Consider the following 17,991-nt stretch of genomic DNA (forward strand, 5'->3'; position numbering starts at 1 on the left):
CCGTCCTATCATTATTATAGTATAGTCATGAAATTTTACATTCCATTTTTTATTTCACTAAGCTTTTAAGTATTTTAAACAAATCAATGTTGGGAAGCAAAATGAGCCACCTGGTGAACGAAGCCACAAAGACCCAACAAAAACTCAGAATTCCCTGTTCCCTCTACACCGAGCCCACCTTACTCGACCAGAGGGAATGTTATTCAGATAACTTGCCTACTCGAGTTGGACACAGACAGCGGGGATATTTTTATTTTTTTTCAAGTTTATATTCGTCAAATCCGTTATGACAGATTTATTGTAACACCAATGTGACGTTCCATTTACGTGAGCTTAAATTAAGATCTAGACGTGCTAGTAGGCTACGGAGGACGGAAGACGTTTTCGGCGTATTCCTTTAATGTGCAGACTCAAACCCATCCCATCCGCAGCACAACGGAAAACTGTCTGGGACTGGGAGCCGTGGCAAGTGGACAGCAGGTGAGAAATGACGTCCGTCTGACTCGAGCGAAAAAGATGGGTTCAGCGTGATTAGACAGCTTAGACTTGTGTTCACTATCTATCCAGTCGAAGTTTTGAAAGGGCGTGTGATTGTCGACCAATTCTACGGATGACAGTCGTCGCTAATATGGGCTCAAGAAACATTATAGAGAAGCAGACGCTCCAATAACAGAAACATTGAAACTTTGAAACATAAACGTAGGTAAGAAAATTGCCTTGGTTATTTAATGTTTTTTTTCCGTCTTCATGAAAACCTTTTACTTTATGCTCACACGAATAACCTGGTTAAAAAAACCGTATGTCGTTCTTTCCCTCGTCATTTAATGTGCTTTTAGAATTTTTTTCTATGTATTTCTATGTATATTCAAGTGTAGTTGTTATGATATTTGCCAGAGCGGAGATGAACAGCATTTTTTTCTTTGTTGTTGTCTGATTTAGGCTTTATAAATGTAAATATATAGCCGCCTCTGTGTCTGAGCAGTTACACTTACAATTTACGGGCTTGCGTTTAATTGATAATAAGTAGTGAGGTAACGTCTCCTGCTTTAGAGGCAATAACCTAAATCATTTCACATTTTCAAAGCCAACCAAAATGTAAAGATCTTGAATATACTGGGCTACTCCATTATCTCTAAATGATTATATTTTATATCACAGTTAGACACATTTGTTGTTAATTTTCTGTTATGATTTAGAACCACCCTATAGGATTCTTATTTTCTTTGAAAATCCTGTTCAAAAGTCTAGTGGAATTGTTATAATTGTTTGCCTTAAAATTCCTAAGCAGTATTTTGTGCAAAATGTATCTGTAAAACTACTATGACTGGGAATTGCCAGGGGCCTCACAATAGCATTATAATTACAATCCATATAAGTGCTTACTGTATATAAAATGTATTGTGAATCATGTTGATAAGATACTGTGATTTCGTTGCTTTTCTATGTTCTTCCTTTTGCTCACCGTATGTCTGGGCTAAAGAGCCAAGAGCGTGTTTTAGGTGATCATTAAAGTGCTGAAAACAAATATCTTCTTATTTACAACAGAAGGGAGAAAAAAGCAATGACTGAACGTTTTGGTGCAGATGGAGCAAACCATTGCAAAAATAATATAGTAAGAGTGTAAAAACAAGTAGTCCAAAACATTGCAACGATATGTGGCTTTTTTGTCCCTAATTACTAAAAAAAAAAACTTTTATGGACTGTCAGTCTGTACATCCATGCCCAAACTTGAATTAAGTGGCTTGGCCAGAAAAGGAAGGTGTGCTTTTACTTTTGGTGGGGCAAAATTCCTTTTGATGGTAATCATAATATTATAATTTATATTTTCTGGCCTCAAAGTAGCCCATTATTGTTAATACAGGATAGCGCTTCCAGATAATGCTTGTGTAATTCCAATGCTTGTGTTTGTTTTGTGCAAATCATTTTTGTGCAAGCTGTTCTTTATGGACATGGTTGAAAAGAGGTTACCTATAAATCTTGTGAGTCATCCGTGTTTTGCTCACTGTTCCAGGGACAGAGGTTAAATAATATTTAAGTAGACTGAGACAAGTACACATTGTTTTACATGTTTTAATCAAAAGGAAAAAACAAATAATTACATATTTAAAAATAATCAATGTTTGAATTGTAAGATGTAGGCAATAAACCGACATACAATGTAGACAAAAATAGTGTATTGAGCAGGATATTAATGTATTCCAAGCTATCCTCCAATCAGACATAGGTATTTCAGAAGGTATGCCTCCCAGTAGGATATAGGTATTTCAGTAGGTAATGTATTTCTTTCAAACAGACATACGTGTTTCTCCCAATACAACATACCTATTTCAGTAGTTATTTCTCCCAATCAGACATCAGTCCAAAGCGGTGAAGTGGGCATTCCTCGCTATCAGGTGCTGTAATGACCAAACTCCAAGATTACAGAATGTGCGTTTGGAAGCAAATGAAGGCATTGTTTTTATGTATGATGGAAGTAAGTTTTGCTATCTGTTCTCTCTCCATTTCTCAGATCCACATAGAGAGATGGCAAGTGATGACCGGGTGGCCATCTTGACGGATGACGAGGAGGATCAGAAGAGGAAGTACGTCCTGGCGGAACCCTTCAACACCCTCTCGAACACCTTGGATCAGATAGTGGCAGGCACGACGCCCTCCTCAGCCTCACAAGTTTCTGCGTCTCCCCCCTCAGATCCACCTGGCTCCCCCTCCCCTGCTCCTAGCAGTGACTGCCTGGACAGGAATTGCGTGCGTATCAACAACCACCTCCTCGTCTCCAAGGTCTTTTACTTCTTCTTCTATGCTGCCTATGGGTCCCTCCACCCACTCCTTCCCGTCTACTTCAAGCAACTGGGGATGAATGCCAGCCAGAGCGGCCTTCTGGTCGGGATACGGTACTTCATCGAGTTTTGTAGCGCCCCCTTTTGGGGGATGGTGGCAGACCGCTTCAAGAAGGGAAAAGTGGTGCTGATCTTTTCTGTGTTCTGCTGGCTGGTGTTCAACTGTGGTATTGGCTTCATTAAGCCGGCGTCCATGACGTGTGTGGAGATGAAACCCACAGGTGGCCCACCCACCAGCCCCTCCCACCTCAATCAGTCAGCCAATCACAGCAGGAACCACAGGAGTGCTATTGTTGAATTGTTTTCACTTCCTGTGAACTTGAGCTCGGCGTCAGACTCGAGCAGCGGTCCGCTACGCAGGCATGTGAGGAGCGATGGTGTTAATGTCACAGGACCTTCGATTTCCCTATCCAGCAGTACAACATCCCTCCCCTCCTTCACCAACAAAACAACCATATTAACATCAACATCAACAACAACGACAGCTTCCTCAAAACCCAACGTAACTGTAGCCACGGCCAAACCAACCACCACTACTGCCGTTCACAAAGCCTACAACATAATTTCCAACCGCGATCAGGTGCAAACCATCTTCCTGCTGATTCTACTGGTCATCATCATTGGCGAGTTCTTCAGCGCTCCGGCTGTGACCATTGTGGACACGCGCACCCTGCAGTACCTGGGCCCCCACCGGGACCGCTACGGTCTGCAGAGGATGTGGGGCTCCTTGGGGTGGGGTCTGGCCATGCTCTGCGTGGGCATCTGGATTGACCACACCCACATCAAGGTCTTCATCGAGGGCACCGGCTGCGTCCTGCCCGACTATAAGAATTACCAGATAGCGTTTATTGTCTTTGGAGTGTTAATGGCTGTGGCGCTGGTGGTGTCTACTCAGTTCTACTTTGAGGGAAATCCTAGTGACCCCGGGACTGTGGTGGCCCGCGCGGAGCAGGACAAGAGAGGGGAGGCGGGGGGGTCTCCTCAGACGTCCAGCGCGGTTTCATCTACTGAGCAGCACACGGTGGAATCGTTAGAATCACAAAGTTCAGTCAGCCCGCAGTTCCTTTATCGGGACCTGCTCCGGCTGTTGTGTGGAGTTCAGTACGGCTCGGTGCTCTTTGTGGCCTGGTTCATGGGGTTTGGCTACGGCTTTGTGTTCACGTTTCTGTACTGGCACCTGGAGGACCTGAAGGGGACCACCACGCTGTTCGGAATCTGCTCGGTGTTGAGCCACGTCTCGGAGGTGATCGCATACTTCACCAGCCACAAGCTCATCGAGCTGGTTGGCCATATAAGGTACTGTGTATTTCAGTGAGTCAAAGGAAATAGACATGGCAGTTTTTTTGTGAACTTGCTAATGACCTTAGGACTTTGCTAGACAGCACAAACTGCTAATCGACCAGGTTACTAAAATGTTGATTATAAAACCGCAGTTTAAACCCCACAAAACACCAGTCTCAACGTCAACAGTGAAAAGATGTCTCTGGTATGCTGGCCTTCTAGGCAGAGTTCTTCCTCTGTCCAGTGTCTGTGTTCTTTTGCCCATCTTAATCGTTTTATTGTCCAGTCCGAGATATGCCTTTTTCTTTGCAACTCTGCTTAGAAGACCAGCATCCCAGAGTCACCTCTTCACTGTTGATGTTGAGATTGGTGTTTTGTTGGTACTACTTAATGAGGTTGCCAGTTGAGGACCTGTGAGGTATTGGTTTCTCAAACTAGACACTAATGTATTTATACTCTTGCTAGTTATCTGGTTAAAGCCAGTTGTATGGAGTTAGATATCTGCCAAAATCTTAAGCATACTTATAGTTAGGGTCGTAAGAAAATAAATTGGTATGATCAAAGAAAAGGAAACGTAAGCTTTCCACACGTTAAATTCTTTTCATCGCCATTTATTTCTTTACAAATCGTTTTTCTACATACAAACTTTTGTCAATAATCTGGCATCTGCAAGACCCGAACGTAGCTCTTCGAAACTGTAAAGCTAGCAACAATAAGTTGGACTGTTAGCCCAGTGTTAAATCATAGCGTTGCCATTCCGGATATCATGTTCAAAAGTCCATAGCTGTTTTTTTAAGGCTGCTTAACAACATTACACCAGTAGGCTATCAAGCTGGTGGGAAAATTGCTTGTGTGAAAATTACAAGGACACCGTATACTATTGCATAGAATATCCTTCTGAGCTGCAAAATATAATGAAGTGATTTAGGTCAAGATATTCTTTAAATATGCTATTTAATTGCTGGCATCTGCTATTCAATTGCTGTGTTCTGTCCATACTATTTATGATGGCTGTATGTGGCCTGGAACCTATGTAGTAATTGCTTAACATTTCATTTTAGTTATTCAGTATTTTAACAAATTCTCATTTACAGTAACAACCCAGGGGGAAAGACCCATAAAGCAACGCTGTTTGAGTATTTGGGACCACAACAAGTGCGTAGGCCTACACAATAATACAATTTCTATAAGTCTGAGTGATTTTTATTACACATGAAACATATGCACAAAGAGCAGTTACGCACATGAAAATCAGCATTCACTAAGCATGCATGAAGAAAGAAGGGACTTTTAAATTGAAATCTTGCAGGATACCTGTTTCCCTTATTTCCTGTTGTTCACACTGCCTTTGCTTGTTATATTAACACTCATCCCGGAAAGTTTCGGTTAAGTTTTTTGGGAGGATGAGATGAAACTGCCAAAACTCCAGATAGTGACGCTGTATTTTAGAATTGTAAAACTAGATTCGTACGAGCCAAAAATATTTGTCCGTCATCGTAACAGGGTGTTTGTACGTTCACAGATCTAATTTCACGCGTACGTTTCATGTTTTGCGTATAACTTTTTTTACTATCATACCAATTTACGGATGGATTTTCTTACAATCCCAACAATACGTACGCTTAACATTTTGGCAGATATCTAACTCCATACATTTGGCCCTGTTCTTTGATGTGAGTAGTGACCCGCGTTGTATGAGATCTTCAATTTCTTTGCAATTGGAATAGCCTTAATTTCTCACAATAAGAATAGACTGATGAGTTTCAAAAGAAAGTTCTTTGTTTCTGGCCATTTTGAGCCAGTAAATCGAACCCACAATTGCTGATGCTCCAAATACATAACTAGTTTAAAGAAGGCCAGTTTTATTGCTTCTTTAATCAGTACAACCATTTTCAGCAGTGCTAACATAATCACAAAAGGGTTTTCTAATTATCAATTAGCGTTTTAAAATAATAAACTTGGATTAGCAAACACAACGTGTCATTGGAACACGGGACTGATGGTTGCTGATAATGGGCCTCTGTACGCCTATGTATTTATTCCATTGAAAATCACTTGTTTCCAGCTACAATTTACAACATTAACCATGTCAAAACTGTATTTCTGATCCGTTTGATGTTTTTTTATAGTTTCTATCAAAAACAAGGGCATTTCTAAGTGGTGTGTCCAGGCACTCCACAATGAGTTGTGCCTAACGACAGCTCTCCAAGCCATAGTACAGTATACTGCCCATATACCACACCCCATCGTGCCTTATTGGAGAATACCATGGAGTGTTCAGAAGGCAGTTACTAAACAAACTAAATATTTCATTTAAACAACACGGCAGAAGCATGATCGTGTGTTTTACTGACCTGCCACATCAGCACGTAACTGCTGGAATGCTCAAGATGCGGGCAAAACTATTTATTAGACTGAAACCGTATTGGTGTGTGTTCTCCGGGTGGGATGGTTGTGCTGCTCCAGACTCATGGTGGCACTGTTAAAACAGTGAAATGGCTCCCATATGGGCTCTAGGTACACCGGTATTATGAAGCATTTGACTTCTGCTTCTCTTTGTGTACTGACAGCAGTACAGTCAATCAAATTTCAATCAAATTTATTTATAAAGCCCTTTTTACAACAGCAGTTGTCACAAAGTGCTTTACAGAGACACCCGGCCTTAAACCCCAAGGAGCAAACAACAGTAGTGTTGGATTTCAACAGTAGTGTACAGCTCCTTTACAGGTCAGCTCTCAGGAAATCTTTTCAGTAAACGGTTATTTAATATTGTAAGATGTAATGCTGTGGTTATGTATCCTAACACAGCTGGCTTCCAAACAGCACCACCCTGATCATAATTCTAGATGTGTTGAAGACATGTTCTAGGGAAGTTCTGGTCCACACTGCCCTACAACTCCAGGAGATGTGGAGGGGGAGTTAAGGTTGAGTATCGCCTTGTCAGCATCCAGGATTAACATTCACAGGCTCTCATTGGACAGATACCCAAAACCCAATTTCTGAATATGGCAAAATAGGTCATTTGAGACCATTGACACTGAAACACAATTAAATCCATTACACCATAACACTTTCCAGTCACAGGACTGTGTGACATAATTTACCTCAGCAGATCAGATTTCAGGAATGATTTTGCTCTCAAAATGTGTCGAACCAAGAATTTTCATTGAAGGTCAGCATCTGGGTCTGAAGTCTCCCTTACTTACATGTATGCCTTTTCTGAGAGATGGTAAAATGATTGAAATCCGATAATACCATCAGAAATGCCAAGCAAGCAACATGGTCAGCAGTTACCTATTTTCTCACAGGCTCACTTAAGATGTTAGGTGACTGAAAATGAACATTCTGCAGAAGATGAGTGGATGATCAAGGTGCACTTCAATATCTAGAAGTGAGTAAGAGGAAATAAACGAAACACTTATTTGCTGTACAAGCAGATGCTCTGTTGTATTGGTCCAAACTTTCAAGCTTAGCCAATTGTCATTATTTGAGAGAAAACTAGGTCCTGAGTGAGCACGTGCCGTGTTCATGTACTAGCAAACTAGAATAAAGAAAGGCAGGAAATTCACTTTAAACCAACAACATGCCACAGGGTCCTTCAGTCACGCTTGTGGTGTATTTAATATAAACTCTAGTCACAGGGAGCATAAACTCTAAACGATGATTAAAAGAGACCTGGTAATTGGTCACCAATTAGCATCTGAAACACCAGTCCTAAACAGTGTTAGATCATACCAGTGTGTTCCCTTGGAAGTGGATATTTCTTAGTTACTGTATTCATCAAGTTAATAAAATAATAGTTTTTATCTCTAAGTGGCAAGCATGCCAATAACAGTTTTGGTTGGAACTCAAACACATCCATATTTCTACCATGTAATATGCATAGTATTATAATATCATGTGTAATTTTTTTTCTTAAACTGAGTAGTTGGAAGATGGATGGTGAAGTGAAACACAATTTCCTTGTTATTATTTTTCATGCTTTCAATGCACTTGAGAACAATAGAGCAGTTTGGCTAGCTGATATTTATGCTTCCAGTGTAGCAAGTTGAAAACGAAAACAGTTTAGCCCTGATGTTAAGCCATTCAAACTGAGGAGTTACCTGTCATATGGGCGACCACAGAGCCAGTCCAACTGGCCCGGTGTCTGCCATATATTCTCTATCTTTCACTTAACAATGGGGATGAACCAGATGGATGAGGTTAAGCCTAAGCGTATTGGTATTCTTTGTTGTTTTAAGAAGGACAAATCAGGCTGAACTTGACCAACTACTCGGTTTACTTGCTTGATGCCAGGGTTTCTTAAACTATGAGTCACGAACCAGGGTGGGCCCTCTGTGTTGGAAGCAGATATAGGAATCTGCTTAATATTATAATATGCTAAGCATCTGAAACTACGGGAGAAGTGGCAATATATTTCTTCCTTCTGTTTGATGGAATTCCACCTTGTAGGTCACCTTTCTTACAAATTTGTTCTGTGATTCAGACCCATGAGAAAGGACCATTAAATAATACAGTTTAGTTCCTTTCTTGTCAGTGAGCATAAATGTTGATTCTCCAAAATGCCGTAGATGTACAAGGGTCTGTGGTCCTCTGCACATCTGCTTTTTCTTTCTTGCACATTAATATTGGGTAGCGCCACCTTTCCCAGAAATGGCAGCTTCAGTCTTTTTGGAAAATATGTACCAGCTTTGCAATGTAAGAGTGATTTTGGCCCATTTGTCTTGGCAGATTTGCTTCAGGTTATTTGGGTTGGTTGGACAATGCTTGGGTTATTGAATAGGGCCACAGATTATCAAAGGGATTGAGATCAGGACTTTCACTGGGCCACCCTAGCGCATTCACTCTAATGTGGCTTTAGCCTGGTGCTTGGGATTAATGACCTGAAGAACAGTGAATTTCCGTCTCAAACTACAGTTTTGCAGCGGACTGAAGCGGTTTCTCTTACAGTGTTTCCCCGTATTTTGCGATGCCCAGTGCCTGCTGATGAGAACTATCCCCACAGCATGATGCTGTCACCACCATACTTCACTTTAGAGATGGTGAATCTTGAAGCATTGGCAGTGTTAGGCTTTGCACCACATATAGTGTTTTGCCTTTTGTGTAAAAAGCTTTTTCTTGGTTTTATCTGACCACAAAACATCACAGTTGGGTAACCTTTCAGGTGCTACTTTTTGAACAATGCTGTCTTTCTTGCCGTACAGGTGTGTGTGTGAGTGTGTGTGTGAGTGTGTGTGTGTGTGTGTGTGTGACAAATGTTGACTTAAGCAGCTAAGTGGACACTGGTTGGGCAGCTAAGTGGACACTGGTTGGGCAGCTAAGTGGAGCCTCCTACAAATCTTTCCCACTTCAAAAATATGCATTGTGTGTTAGGGAAATAACTAACATAGATAAACAGAACAACCTTTATTCACAAAATATTTTCCATCAGTTACTCCGTCTCTCTTAAGCCCTGTGATATTTCTCAGGCGGCTGCCATTTGCCAAATTACCCATGACTCTCTGAATAGAGGATGAATCATTGGTAGTGTTAGTCAAGGGCTGATCCTTCAGGACAAGGCTGCAGTCGCTTGTTGTTGAAGGATAGCTTGAAACCAAGAGGCATGTAAAGTTCATCCTTAGGAGTTTTCTATACTGTGGGGAAAGTTGCTGATCATTACATTGACATTATCCACAAACAATGGAAACTGACTTGTTTTGGAAGCACTATGTGCATTACAAACACAATGCCCTTACCCTAACCAGTGAACATTACAGCCATGAAGATGTTTCTCATGGCTAGCTGTGTTGGGAGACATCAGAACGGACCATGTCGAGCTGAACAGAGGACTGGGAGCAAGCTTCTCTCCTGTCACCGAGCTTGTGTGTGTGTGTGTGTGTGTGTGTGTGTGTGTGTGTGTGTGTGTGTGTGTGTGTGTGTGTGCGCCTGGACTCTGTCACATCTTTGTTCAATGGCCTGGTTTCTCCCTGAGCTGCTGACAGGGCCTGTGGAAGTCTTTTGTTCGTGTGTGTGTGTGTGTGTGTGTGTGTGTGTGTGTGACCCAGTCCCGTCCATGAATTCAGCATGGGGCTGTCTCAAGGCTCTCCATTGATCTCCTGAGCTGACAGGCTGTGTGGATCGATTGGCGGGCAGAACCACGGTGTGACAGCCAGTAACATTAGGCTGTTATTCAAATGGCCGGGCTCAAGCTAGCATTTGCATGGCTATCTCTCCGCGTATATTTCCCCCGCTGGCTCTCCTTCTGGCTCGTACGCGGGGTGTGAGATCGGGGAGAGACGTGAAATGAATCCTGCGTATACACGTGCGGACATGGACGAACCGGTGAGGGAATTCTGCGTGCGTGTCCGGCCCTAGTCTCTGTCACGGCAGTTATCTTCTCCCTGTGACTGGACCCATTGTTGTCGAGACAGACACGCTGGCCGCCCTGGTTAGAATGACTCACTGTATGAAATGGGCTTTAAGAGCCTGAGAAGTGCCACCCATACTCAGACCTGGAAAGGGCTCTGGAGTGACGCATTACCTTAGGGCCTTAAACAGTAGCCAGTATTGAATGTCCATGGTCAGCGTATGTGAAAGATGCATACAGTAATGTGCAAACTAGAGTTATAGGAGGCATGTCTTTAATGCAGAACAATATTTGCATTGCTTCTTGTAAGTCACATAGATTAATGGCCACTGCTGTACTTGGTCCTGGACCTTTGTTTGGTCTTTTACACTTGTCTATCTCTTACACTTTGTGTTTCTCATTCTCTCTCTCTCTCTCTCTCTCTCTCTCTCTCTCTGAATACCAAAAGCTGAAAATACTGGGCAGAGAAAAGCATATTGACATTGACTCCTGAGGGGTAAGGCTGTCGTATTTGCTAAAACAACTTTGACTATTCCACTCTGTTTGCCAATTATGAATGTTTAAATCTTGAATAAACACCAGTCCTAAATATCCATGCACCCTGCCCTGTCAGAAGAGGACTGGTCAGATCTCCGGGCCTGGTTTCTCTAGGTTCTTGTCGGTGTACAGAGTTCTTCCCTGCCCCTGAAAAAACCATAATAGACTTTGGCGATGTAGCGATTTGGTTTGAGAGAGGAGTTACACTTTGAGATTGGTGGTTGGTTAGTTGAACAGTGTAGTGAAATACAGTGAAGTTCATTTGTCGTGGCCCGGTCATATAAGGCTCACCCGACCTTATCCTCCTCTTGTATTCGCAGGGTGCTATACATCGGACTGGCCTGCAACACGGCACGCTACCTCTACATCTCCTACCTGCAGAACGCCTGGATTGTCCTGCCCATGGAGATCCTTCAAGGTGAGCCTAAAACCAGAGACATGGGTGCTGTCGGCCATGCGTGGCTACACGTGTTGACTTAGTTAGCTTAGCATACTGGAGGCATTGACATAATATTAAGGGGGTGGAGGTATACTCTTTAGCCTGGATGCCTTGTTGACTCTGGAGGCCGTATCAGTTCTGGACTGTGTGTGTATGTGCGCAACCGTATCAGAACAGGAACTCTCCCCTGAAGGTCAAGAAAAGGCCTTTCCTTTGGCTTTGAAAACGCCCTCCATCCAGACTCTGTAAGTCCCACGTAGGCTGCCGAGGGGTTGCAACTGAGCATAAAAATGTAGAACGTAAATATTATTACAGCGATTGCAATCATTCACAGGCAGGACGACGCCACAGCGTAACTGCATTTAATGGCACACAAAATCTTATTCGAGAAGCTCCTCCATTATAAAGGAAGTGATGTCACAATAACTAACAAAACAAACCGTGATGGCTATAGCTCTAGCTATTGTTTTCTGAGAGTGGCGTTTTTTAGCGCTGGTAAAAGAACTGAATAGGGGCTGAGCCAGTTAGACAGCTGTGGAGGGTATTGTGCTGTTGAGTGTATGGTTGCAGGCTGGGTGGCTTTTTGGGGCTTTTATTGTTATACAATGAGGTGTGTTGTAAAACTATCTGGTTTAGCCAGTTCAAACATGACACACCCAGCAAGGCCTTATAAAAATTATGTCCACTCTGTCTTTTCCTTGTCACCTGCCACCAACACACAGGTTACTCAAATCATGTCCTCCCTTTGACTTTGACGTTATAAAATCACTCTCAAACTGTTGTATTTTCCCTTCCGAAAACTCGAAGTGACTCTAGTTGCATACAGCTCTTAATGCTAAAACTGGTGCTGTTTCTCGCCTGCTTGTGACTGGGACTTCATAGTGATGTTTCTTCTACGGATGATGATTTCCACTAACTTTGGTAGTGCTGTATCTCTGCTCTGGTTAGGTGGTTTTGCTAGTTTTTATTTCATTTTTAATTCAAGACGTTTGTTAAGTTCTCAATTGATTTCAACCATTTGGAAGAACAACCAAGTTCTGATGGGAATACAATCTCAAAGTTTGTAGTCATACCGTCACTGAATATGTTACATCAGTGCTTCATCTAACAGCATAATCAGATGACCTGCATTGCAGTTAAGATTACCTTCAAAGTACACGGTACAAGTGACTAATGAGTGCTGTTTAAGATAATGCACTGATGATGATAACCATTTGGGATGATCTCCACAGCCTGGCCATCTTTGCATGGCGTCTTAGCCTACATAAGAAGACAGTTACACTGACTTCAAAATGGACGTGTTAATCATTAAGCTTAGTGTTTTACTGAATTGTGTTTGTTTCACAGTGCAACCAAATACCATTTGAGATGTACAGTAGCTAACACTTGTATGGTTATTGTTTGATGCAACGTGTAATTTGTTTAACTTAATGTGCAACTTGATCTATTTAATCGCAACAACATGTCAATATATACTGATGAGTTATAGTCAACAAGACATGGATATTGAGATTGAATATCTAGATTGACATTGAAGATGTGAATGCAAAATGTTTATGATTAACTTTTAGATAACAACATTTTAAATCAACCACATTTTAAAACCCTCCATCTGTAGTACATGTTCTGGTTTGACCCTGAGTTTTACAGTTATTGACCTTACAGTTACTATATGCTGCTATATGACATAAGGTAGGGCTGTATTTGTTCTGTTAAACCAACACTTTGGAAGGATTGAATCAGAGTAGTGAATCTATTTGGTTATTCAGGGGAGATCTCACAATGTCACATTGAGAGCAGTCAGTTCGCAAACAGCAATGTTTGGCTCGGTGAATTCTCTAAACAGGAGACTAAAGAGATATCTGCAGGTAGATCATCCCTCCAGTAGAAACTGCATAGCTGGTAGTTTTGCTCCGTTAGTGGATATACTGCTGAAAAATGACTTTTGTCTTTCAATGCAACAAAATACCCACTATTTTCTATTTTGAAAAATGTGCTTCCCTGATAACAAACCTGTGGACTTCCCTTTTCTCCCCAAAGGTGTTAATATTCCGGCCCTTTGTGTCCAGTGGGACGCCAGTAACTTTGCCTACTCGTTATTCCCACTGTCCTGACAGTGTGATCATGTCCTGTGTGTGTATTTACTGATGTGCCAAGAGTGTCCCTCAGTGTCTTTCTGTCACACCTTCTCTCCGGGTTTCTTTGTGGCTAGGCTTGACCCATGCTTCGGTGTGGGCGGCCTGTATCTCCTACCTGAGTGCTGCCGTGCCCCCGGAGCTGCGGACCTCTGCCCAGGGCATCCTCCAGGGGCTGCACCTGGGTCTGGGCCGGGGATGTGGGGCCATGGTCGGGGGTGTCTTCGTCAACTTCTTCGGTAAGATCCACCATGATGAGAATGTAGCCAAATGTATTGTAGTTGCATTCAGTTTAAGAGACCTCCAGTTTCTAAATTGGATGTTAACAACATAAACTATTTCGGTCATTTGCAAAAGGTGCAATTTGCAGCTACTGTTAAAACGTTCATTTTACTGTTCACTGTTCATTCATTGAAACAAACATTGAGAACAGTAGTAACTACTGCAAATTGTATGTTTAACAGGCTAACAGTACTGTGCTCACCTAAATTACTGGACCCCTTGGTAAATGTGAGCAAAATAGGCTATACATTTTTTTTTTATTGTAGTTTATCAGCTGGATTTTACACTCAACGTTTTTGAAAAAGTAATCCTTTAAGGTTAAAAAGGAAAAAAGGACTTCTGAATCAAGAAATATATATTCTTCAAAACGTGTCACTATTATTCGCATTAGAAATCCTTCTGATTTGTCGAGATTGGCCTCCGATCCCTTGCTACAGTCCAAAGTATAGCACTAGAAATTGTTAAAATTTAAATATATTTTATGAGATTAGACACAAGATTGCAGCCAAGACTGGACAAATGTCCAGAGACCTTGATGTTCCTGTTTCAACTGTACGTAATGTTATCAAGATGTTTAAGGCCCATGCCACTTTAGGCCACAAGGTACAACAGTTTCAGCTCGCAACATCAGTCACCAACTATTGCTGATCCACATAAGAAAGCCTGCCTGCAATTTCCCAAAACATACCTGAACATGCCACAATCCTTCTGGGTTGATCTCCTGTGGACAGATCAAACCGAATTAGCAAATGAAGCAGTTTGCACAAGAAGAGTTGGCCAAACTGTCCGTACAGAGGTGACTGAAGCTAATCCACAGAAATAGGAAGTGCTTGATTGTAGTTATTTTTGCCAAAGCCAGTGCTAATATTCAGTCGTGTGTCAATAGTTTTGTCAATGCCATTTCTGTTTTTCTGATTTAAAATAATATATTAGGTTCTGAATCTGATAACAGTCATGTATTTCTTAATTGTAAAAGTTTCATTTGAACAATTAAATGTTTGAGTGCTCTGATAGTTTGAGCGCAAGATCAAGTTGGAAAAACAATTACATTTTTGTTGTCAACATTACCGAGGGGTCCAAAATAGCAGAGGTCACTTGGCACTTTACCTTAACTCCTAAATGAAAAGCCTCTTTCCTTACGAAGATTCCTAGGAACTAGTGGCAAGGGTCTAGGGGCTGTAGGAAGGGGGTGTAGAGGTTTGGGAGTCAGATTCTGGATTCAGCCGTACTGTGCAGTTAACACTTCTATCTTTGGGCTGTGGTTTAGGAGCGGCCCACACCTTCAGAGGGATAGGAATGGCCTCCCTTGTCATTCTTCTCCTCTTCGCTCTCATCCAGTGGCTTGCTGTCCCAACGAGGGATAAAGGTATATTAAAATGAATCGGTTTGATCACATCCTAACCTCTCTGTTACAGTGACTAAACTGCTCTCTCTGCCCCCAACATGGAAGCCTCCAACCTTCTCCAAAATGTCTACTGGACCTTGTGTCCAACTGATGAACTTTAGTTATGGATTTACAGGGAGAAGCTGCCTTTCCTTTGTGGTAGGCCTAACATTTTTGGACACTGAGTTAATAATAATTTTCACATTGCACACGTCGCTTTCCAGATTCTCCAATGCTGGCAGAGAACATCCCAGTTCCCTCTAGCCCCGTTCCCATTGCGACCATCAACATTGTCCAGTCAGACAACGCCATCACCACGGCGCAGCCACAGAGGAAGACCAAGCACCAGGAGGAGCTGGAGGATGGGAGCAAGCCTGCCTGGGTGGTGTCGGCCTCGCCCTGGGTCACCCTGGCCTTCGCCCTCCAGCAGATCAGAGAGGTGTCCCGCCTGAATCGGAGCAGCCCTGACAACAACCACCAACAAATGCAGGTTGGCAGACAGATCAGCAGATGGGTCGGCTTGGAGGGTCTCTGCATGGATTCTGGTTTAACACACAACTGGGCAGTACAGCAGTTAACAAATTATCAATCGATATTTTTTATGTATATTAATATAATATGTATGATATACTATAGACAGACAGATTGATAATATTGTGTAATTAATTTGCAGTTGTGGCAGGTGCCTGCAGGTAAAAATGTCATTCAAGCAAATCTGGAAAACAGGAAATTTTGCTCCATTGAAGGTGGACGGTTGCTGGTGTATTTGACCACATCCGGGAATGTGGACGGTTGCTGGTGTATTTGACCACATCCGGGAATGTGGACTGTTGATGGTGTATTTGACCATATCGTGGTAAATATAGTCCAAGCACTAACATTAAAGTATTAACCAACACTACGGTGTAACACTTTCCCTTTTCTGTGATTGCCAGGAGATAAGTGATATTGGCACCGGTGAGGAGACGGCGGAAACCTCCCCACCTGCCCCCAGCAGTTCTCCCCAGACTGGACCCTGTCAGGGGGTACCTTCCCTCTCCCTACCTGCCCAGGACCCCCCCGTACCTGCTGACCAACCACCACCCTCAACAGGTCACACCGAGTAGGGGTGACCTGTTGCAGGTTAAAACACTGCACATGTGCAGGTTAAAACACTGCACATTGAGGAACCGCTCTAACTGTTCCTCCGACACCACCAACCCAGATGGAGACGAGAGTTTGCCGATTCACACACACAGCCCGGAGGTCCAGTTGAAAGGCTGAAGAGTTTGTGTTTGAGCGGCGAACTGAAGAGGAATACAGGCAAAAGTGAAGGCACCTGAACGTTTCCTCTTATCACACAGAACCTGACCAGTGTCTTCAGCGAATCTGGGGAAAGGCTCTGTGTGTCTCCTGTTACTGTCATGTAAATCTGGGTAGTGGGTTGTTGATGTACGGCTCTGTTTGTCTCACTGGACCTGAGCCGTGGTGCTGGTTGCTCCCACACACAGGCAGAAGTAAATAGCTGTGTGTGTGTAGGTGTGCATGCGTGCGTGCATGTGTGCGCGTGTGTGTAAGTAAAGCCTGCTTTGCGGGATGTGGACAGGGTCAGTAGGGTTTCCGAATCTTTAAACTTTATAGGCAAAGGTGAAACATTTTACGATTAGACCTGATAAACGATTATTCTACAAGTTACAATTAAATCAAATATTTGCAACCTTGTGGTCACTTTCATAATTGGAATGCTATTTCTAGCTCATAGGAACCCGCAAATTACCATGTGTTTTAAATTAGAGTAAATAAGAGTCACTACTCAAACCCAGACAAAAATACTAATTTAGTAAAAGCTTATTTTTCCAGGGTTGATTAAGAACACATTCTTATTTCCAAGCAATAGACTGGGAGTCATTTGGGTTAACTGCTTGCTTAAGGACACATTGTCTAGCGACCTGATCGGATTCTCTAAAACACGGGTGTCAAACCGGTTCCACAGAGGGCCCGGTGTATACTGGGATACTGGGTTCAGTCTTCTCCTTTAAGTTGTGAGATTATTGGTTCCCGGTTAAGACCTAAACAACTAGGTATGGGTGGAACCTAACCAATTAGAGATCTAATTAAGTACAAGGACAGCGGAAAATCTGCAGCCACCTGTGCTCTAATCCCTTGTCTACCCCCTAGAAAACCCTCAGGATGTTGATACTCGGCACTTTAGTAACCCTTAAGGTGGTGACCTTATTGGGTTACAAAATAAGAATTGACTACAAAACATTAATGAGAACTAGGGTGTGAAATATCTGGTGCATATAGGCCCAAGGACTCAGTGTTTCTGCAAAGGTGCAGATATATATTTGTACTTGGATGTACATAAGCTATACTACTGAATGTTCCACAACACTTTGCCCTCCTCCCACAGCCCTGTTTTTACATCTGATGTTGACCATGTCGGGTCTACCCATCTACTGTACGGCACCACTGGATTTAAAAAATAGAAGGTTGAATGACATCCTGTCATCTGATAAGATATGAACTGGGCCTTCAGGGTTTGAAATGTCTAAATAATGTCATGAATTCTAGAGATATATTCAGAATATATGCATGCTTCTCAGTATGCAAGTGTCCAAGATATGAAAACAAATTCAAACATTTTGCTACAATTGTCTTTGGACCATATAAGCCTATATCTTCAATTACTCTAACTACAACAGGTCATGACTATCTCAACTCCACAATACATTGTCACTTAAAAAGGAAGATGGGTTCATCATTTATTT

The 17,991-nt window shown here is 42.4% G+C and overlaps 1 protein-coding gene across 3 annotated transcripts; it reads left to right on the forward strand.

The window, feature by feature from the left end:
* Positions 1–300: 300 nt before the first annotated feature.
* LOC105018735 (major facilitator superfamily domain-containing protein 6-like) lies at positions 301–17,913 on the forward strand. Of its 3 annotated transcripts, XM_010884391.5 has the most exons (8): positions 301–480; positions 568–703; positions 2,510–4,133; positions 11,322–11,419; positions 13,653–13,814; positions 15,125–15,223; positions 15,466–15,731; positions 16,177–17,913. In XM_010884391.5, exons 3-8 carry the CDS (start codon positions 2,524–2,526, stop codon positions 16,345–16,347), a joined length of 2,406 nt encoding a protein of 801 aa, XP_010882693.2. In that variant the 5' UTR covers positions 301–480; positions 568–703; positions 2,510–2,523; the 3' UTR covers positions 16,348–17,913. The 3 variants fall into 3 exon arrangements, with proteins under 3 accessions (XP_010882693.2, XP_010882692.2, XP_010882695.2); XM_010884390.5 differs by having other exon boundaries at positions 301–699; XM_010884393.5 differs by lacking the exon at positions 568–703.
* Positions 17,914–17,991: the final 78 nt, after the last annotated feature.

This window comes from Esox lucius, chromosome 20 (assembly GCF_011004845.1).
Source record: "Esox lucius isolate fEsoLuc1 chromosome 20, fEsoLuc1.pri, whole genome shotgun sequence".
NCBI classification, from domain to species: domain Eukaryota; kingdom Metazoa; phylum Chordata; class Actinopteri; order Esociformes; family Esocidae; genus Esox; species Esox lucius.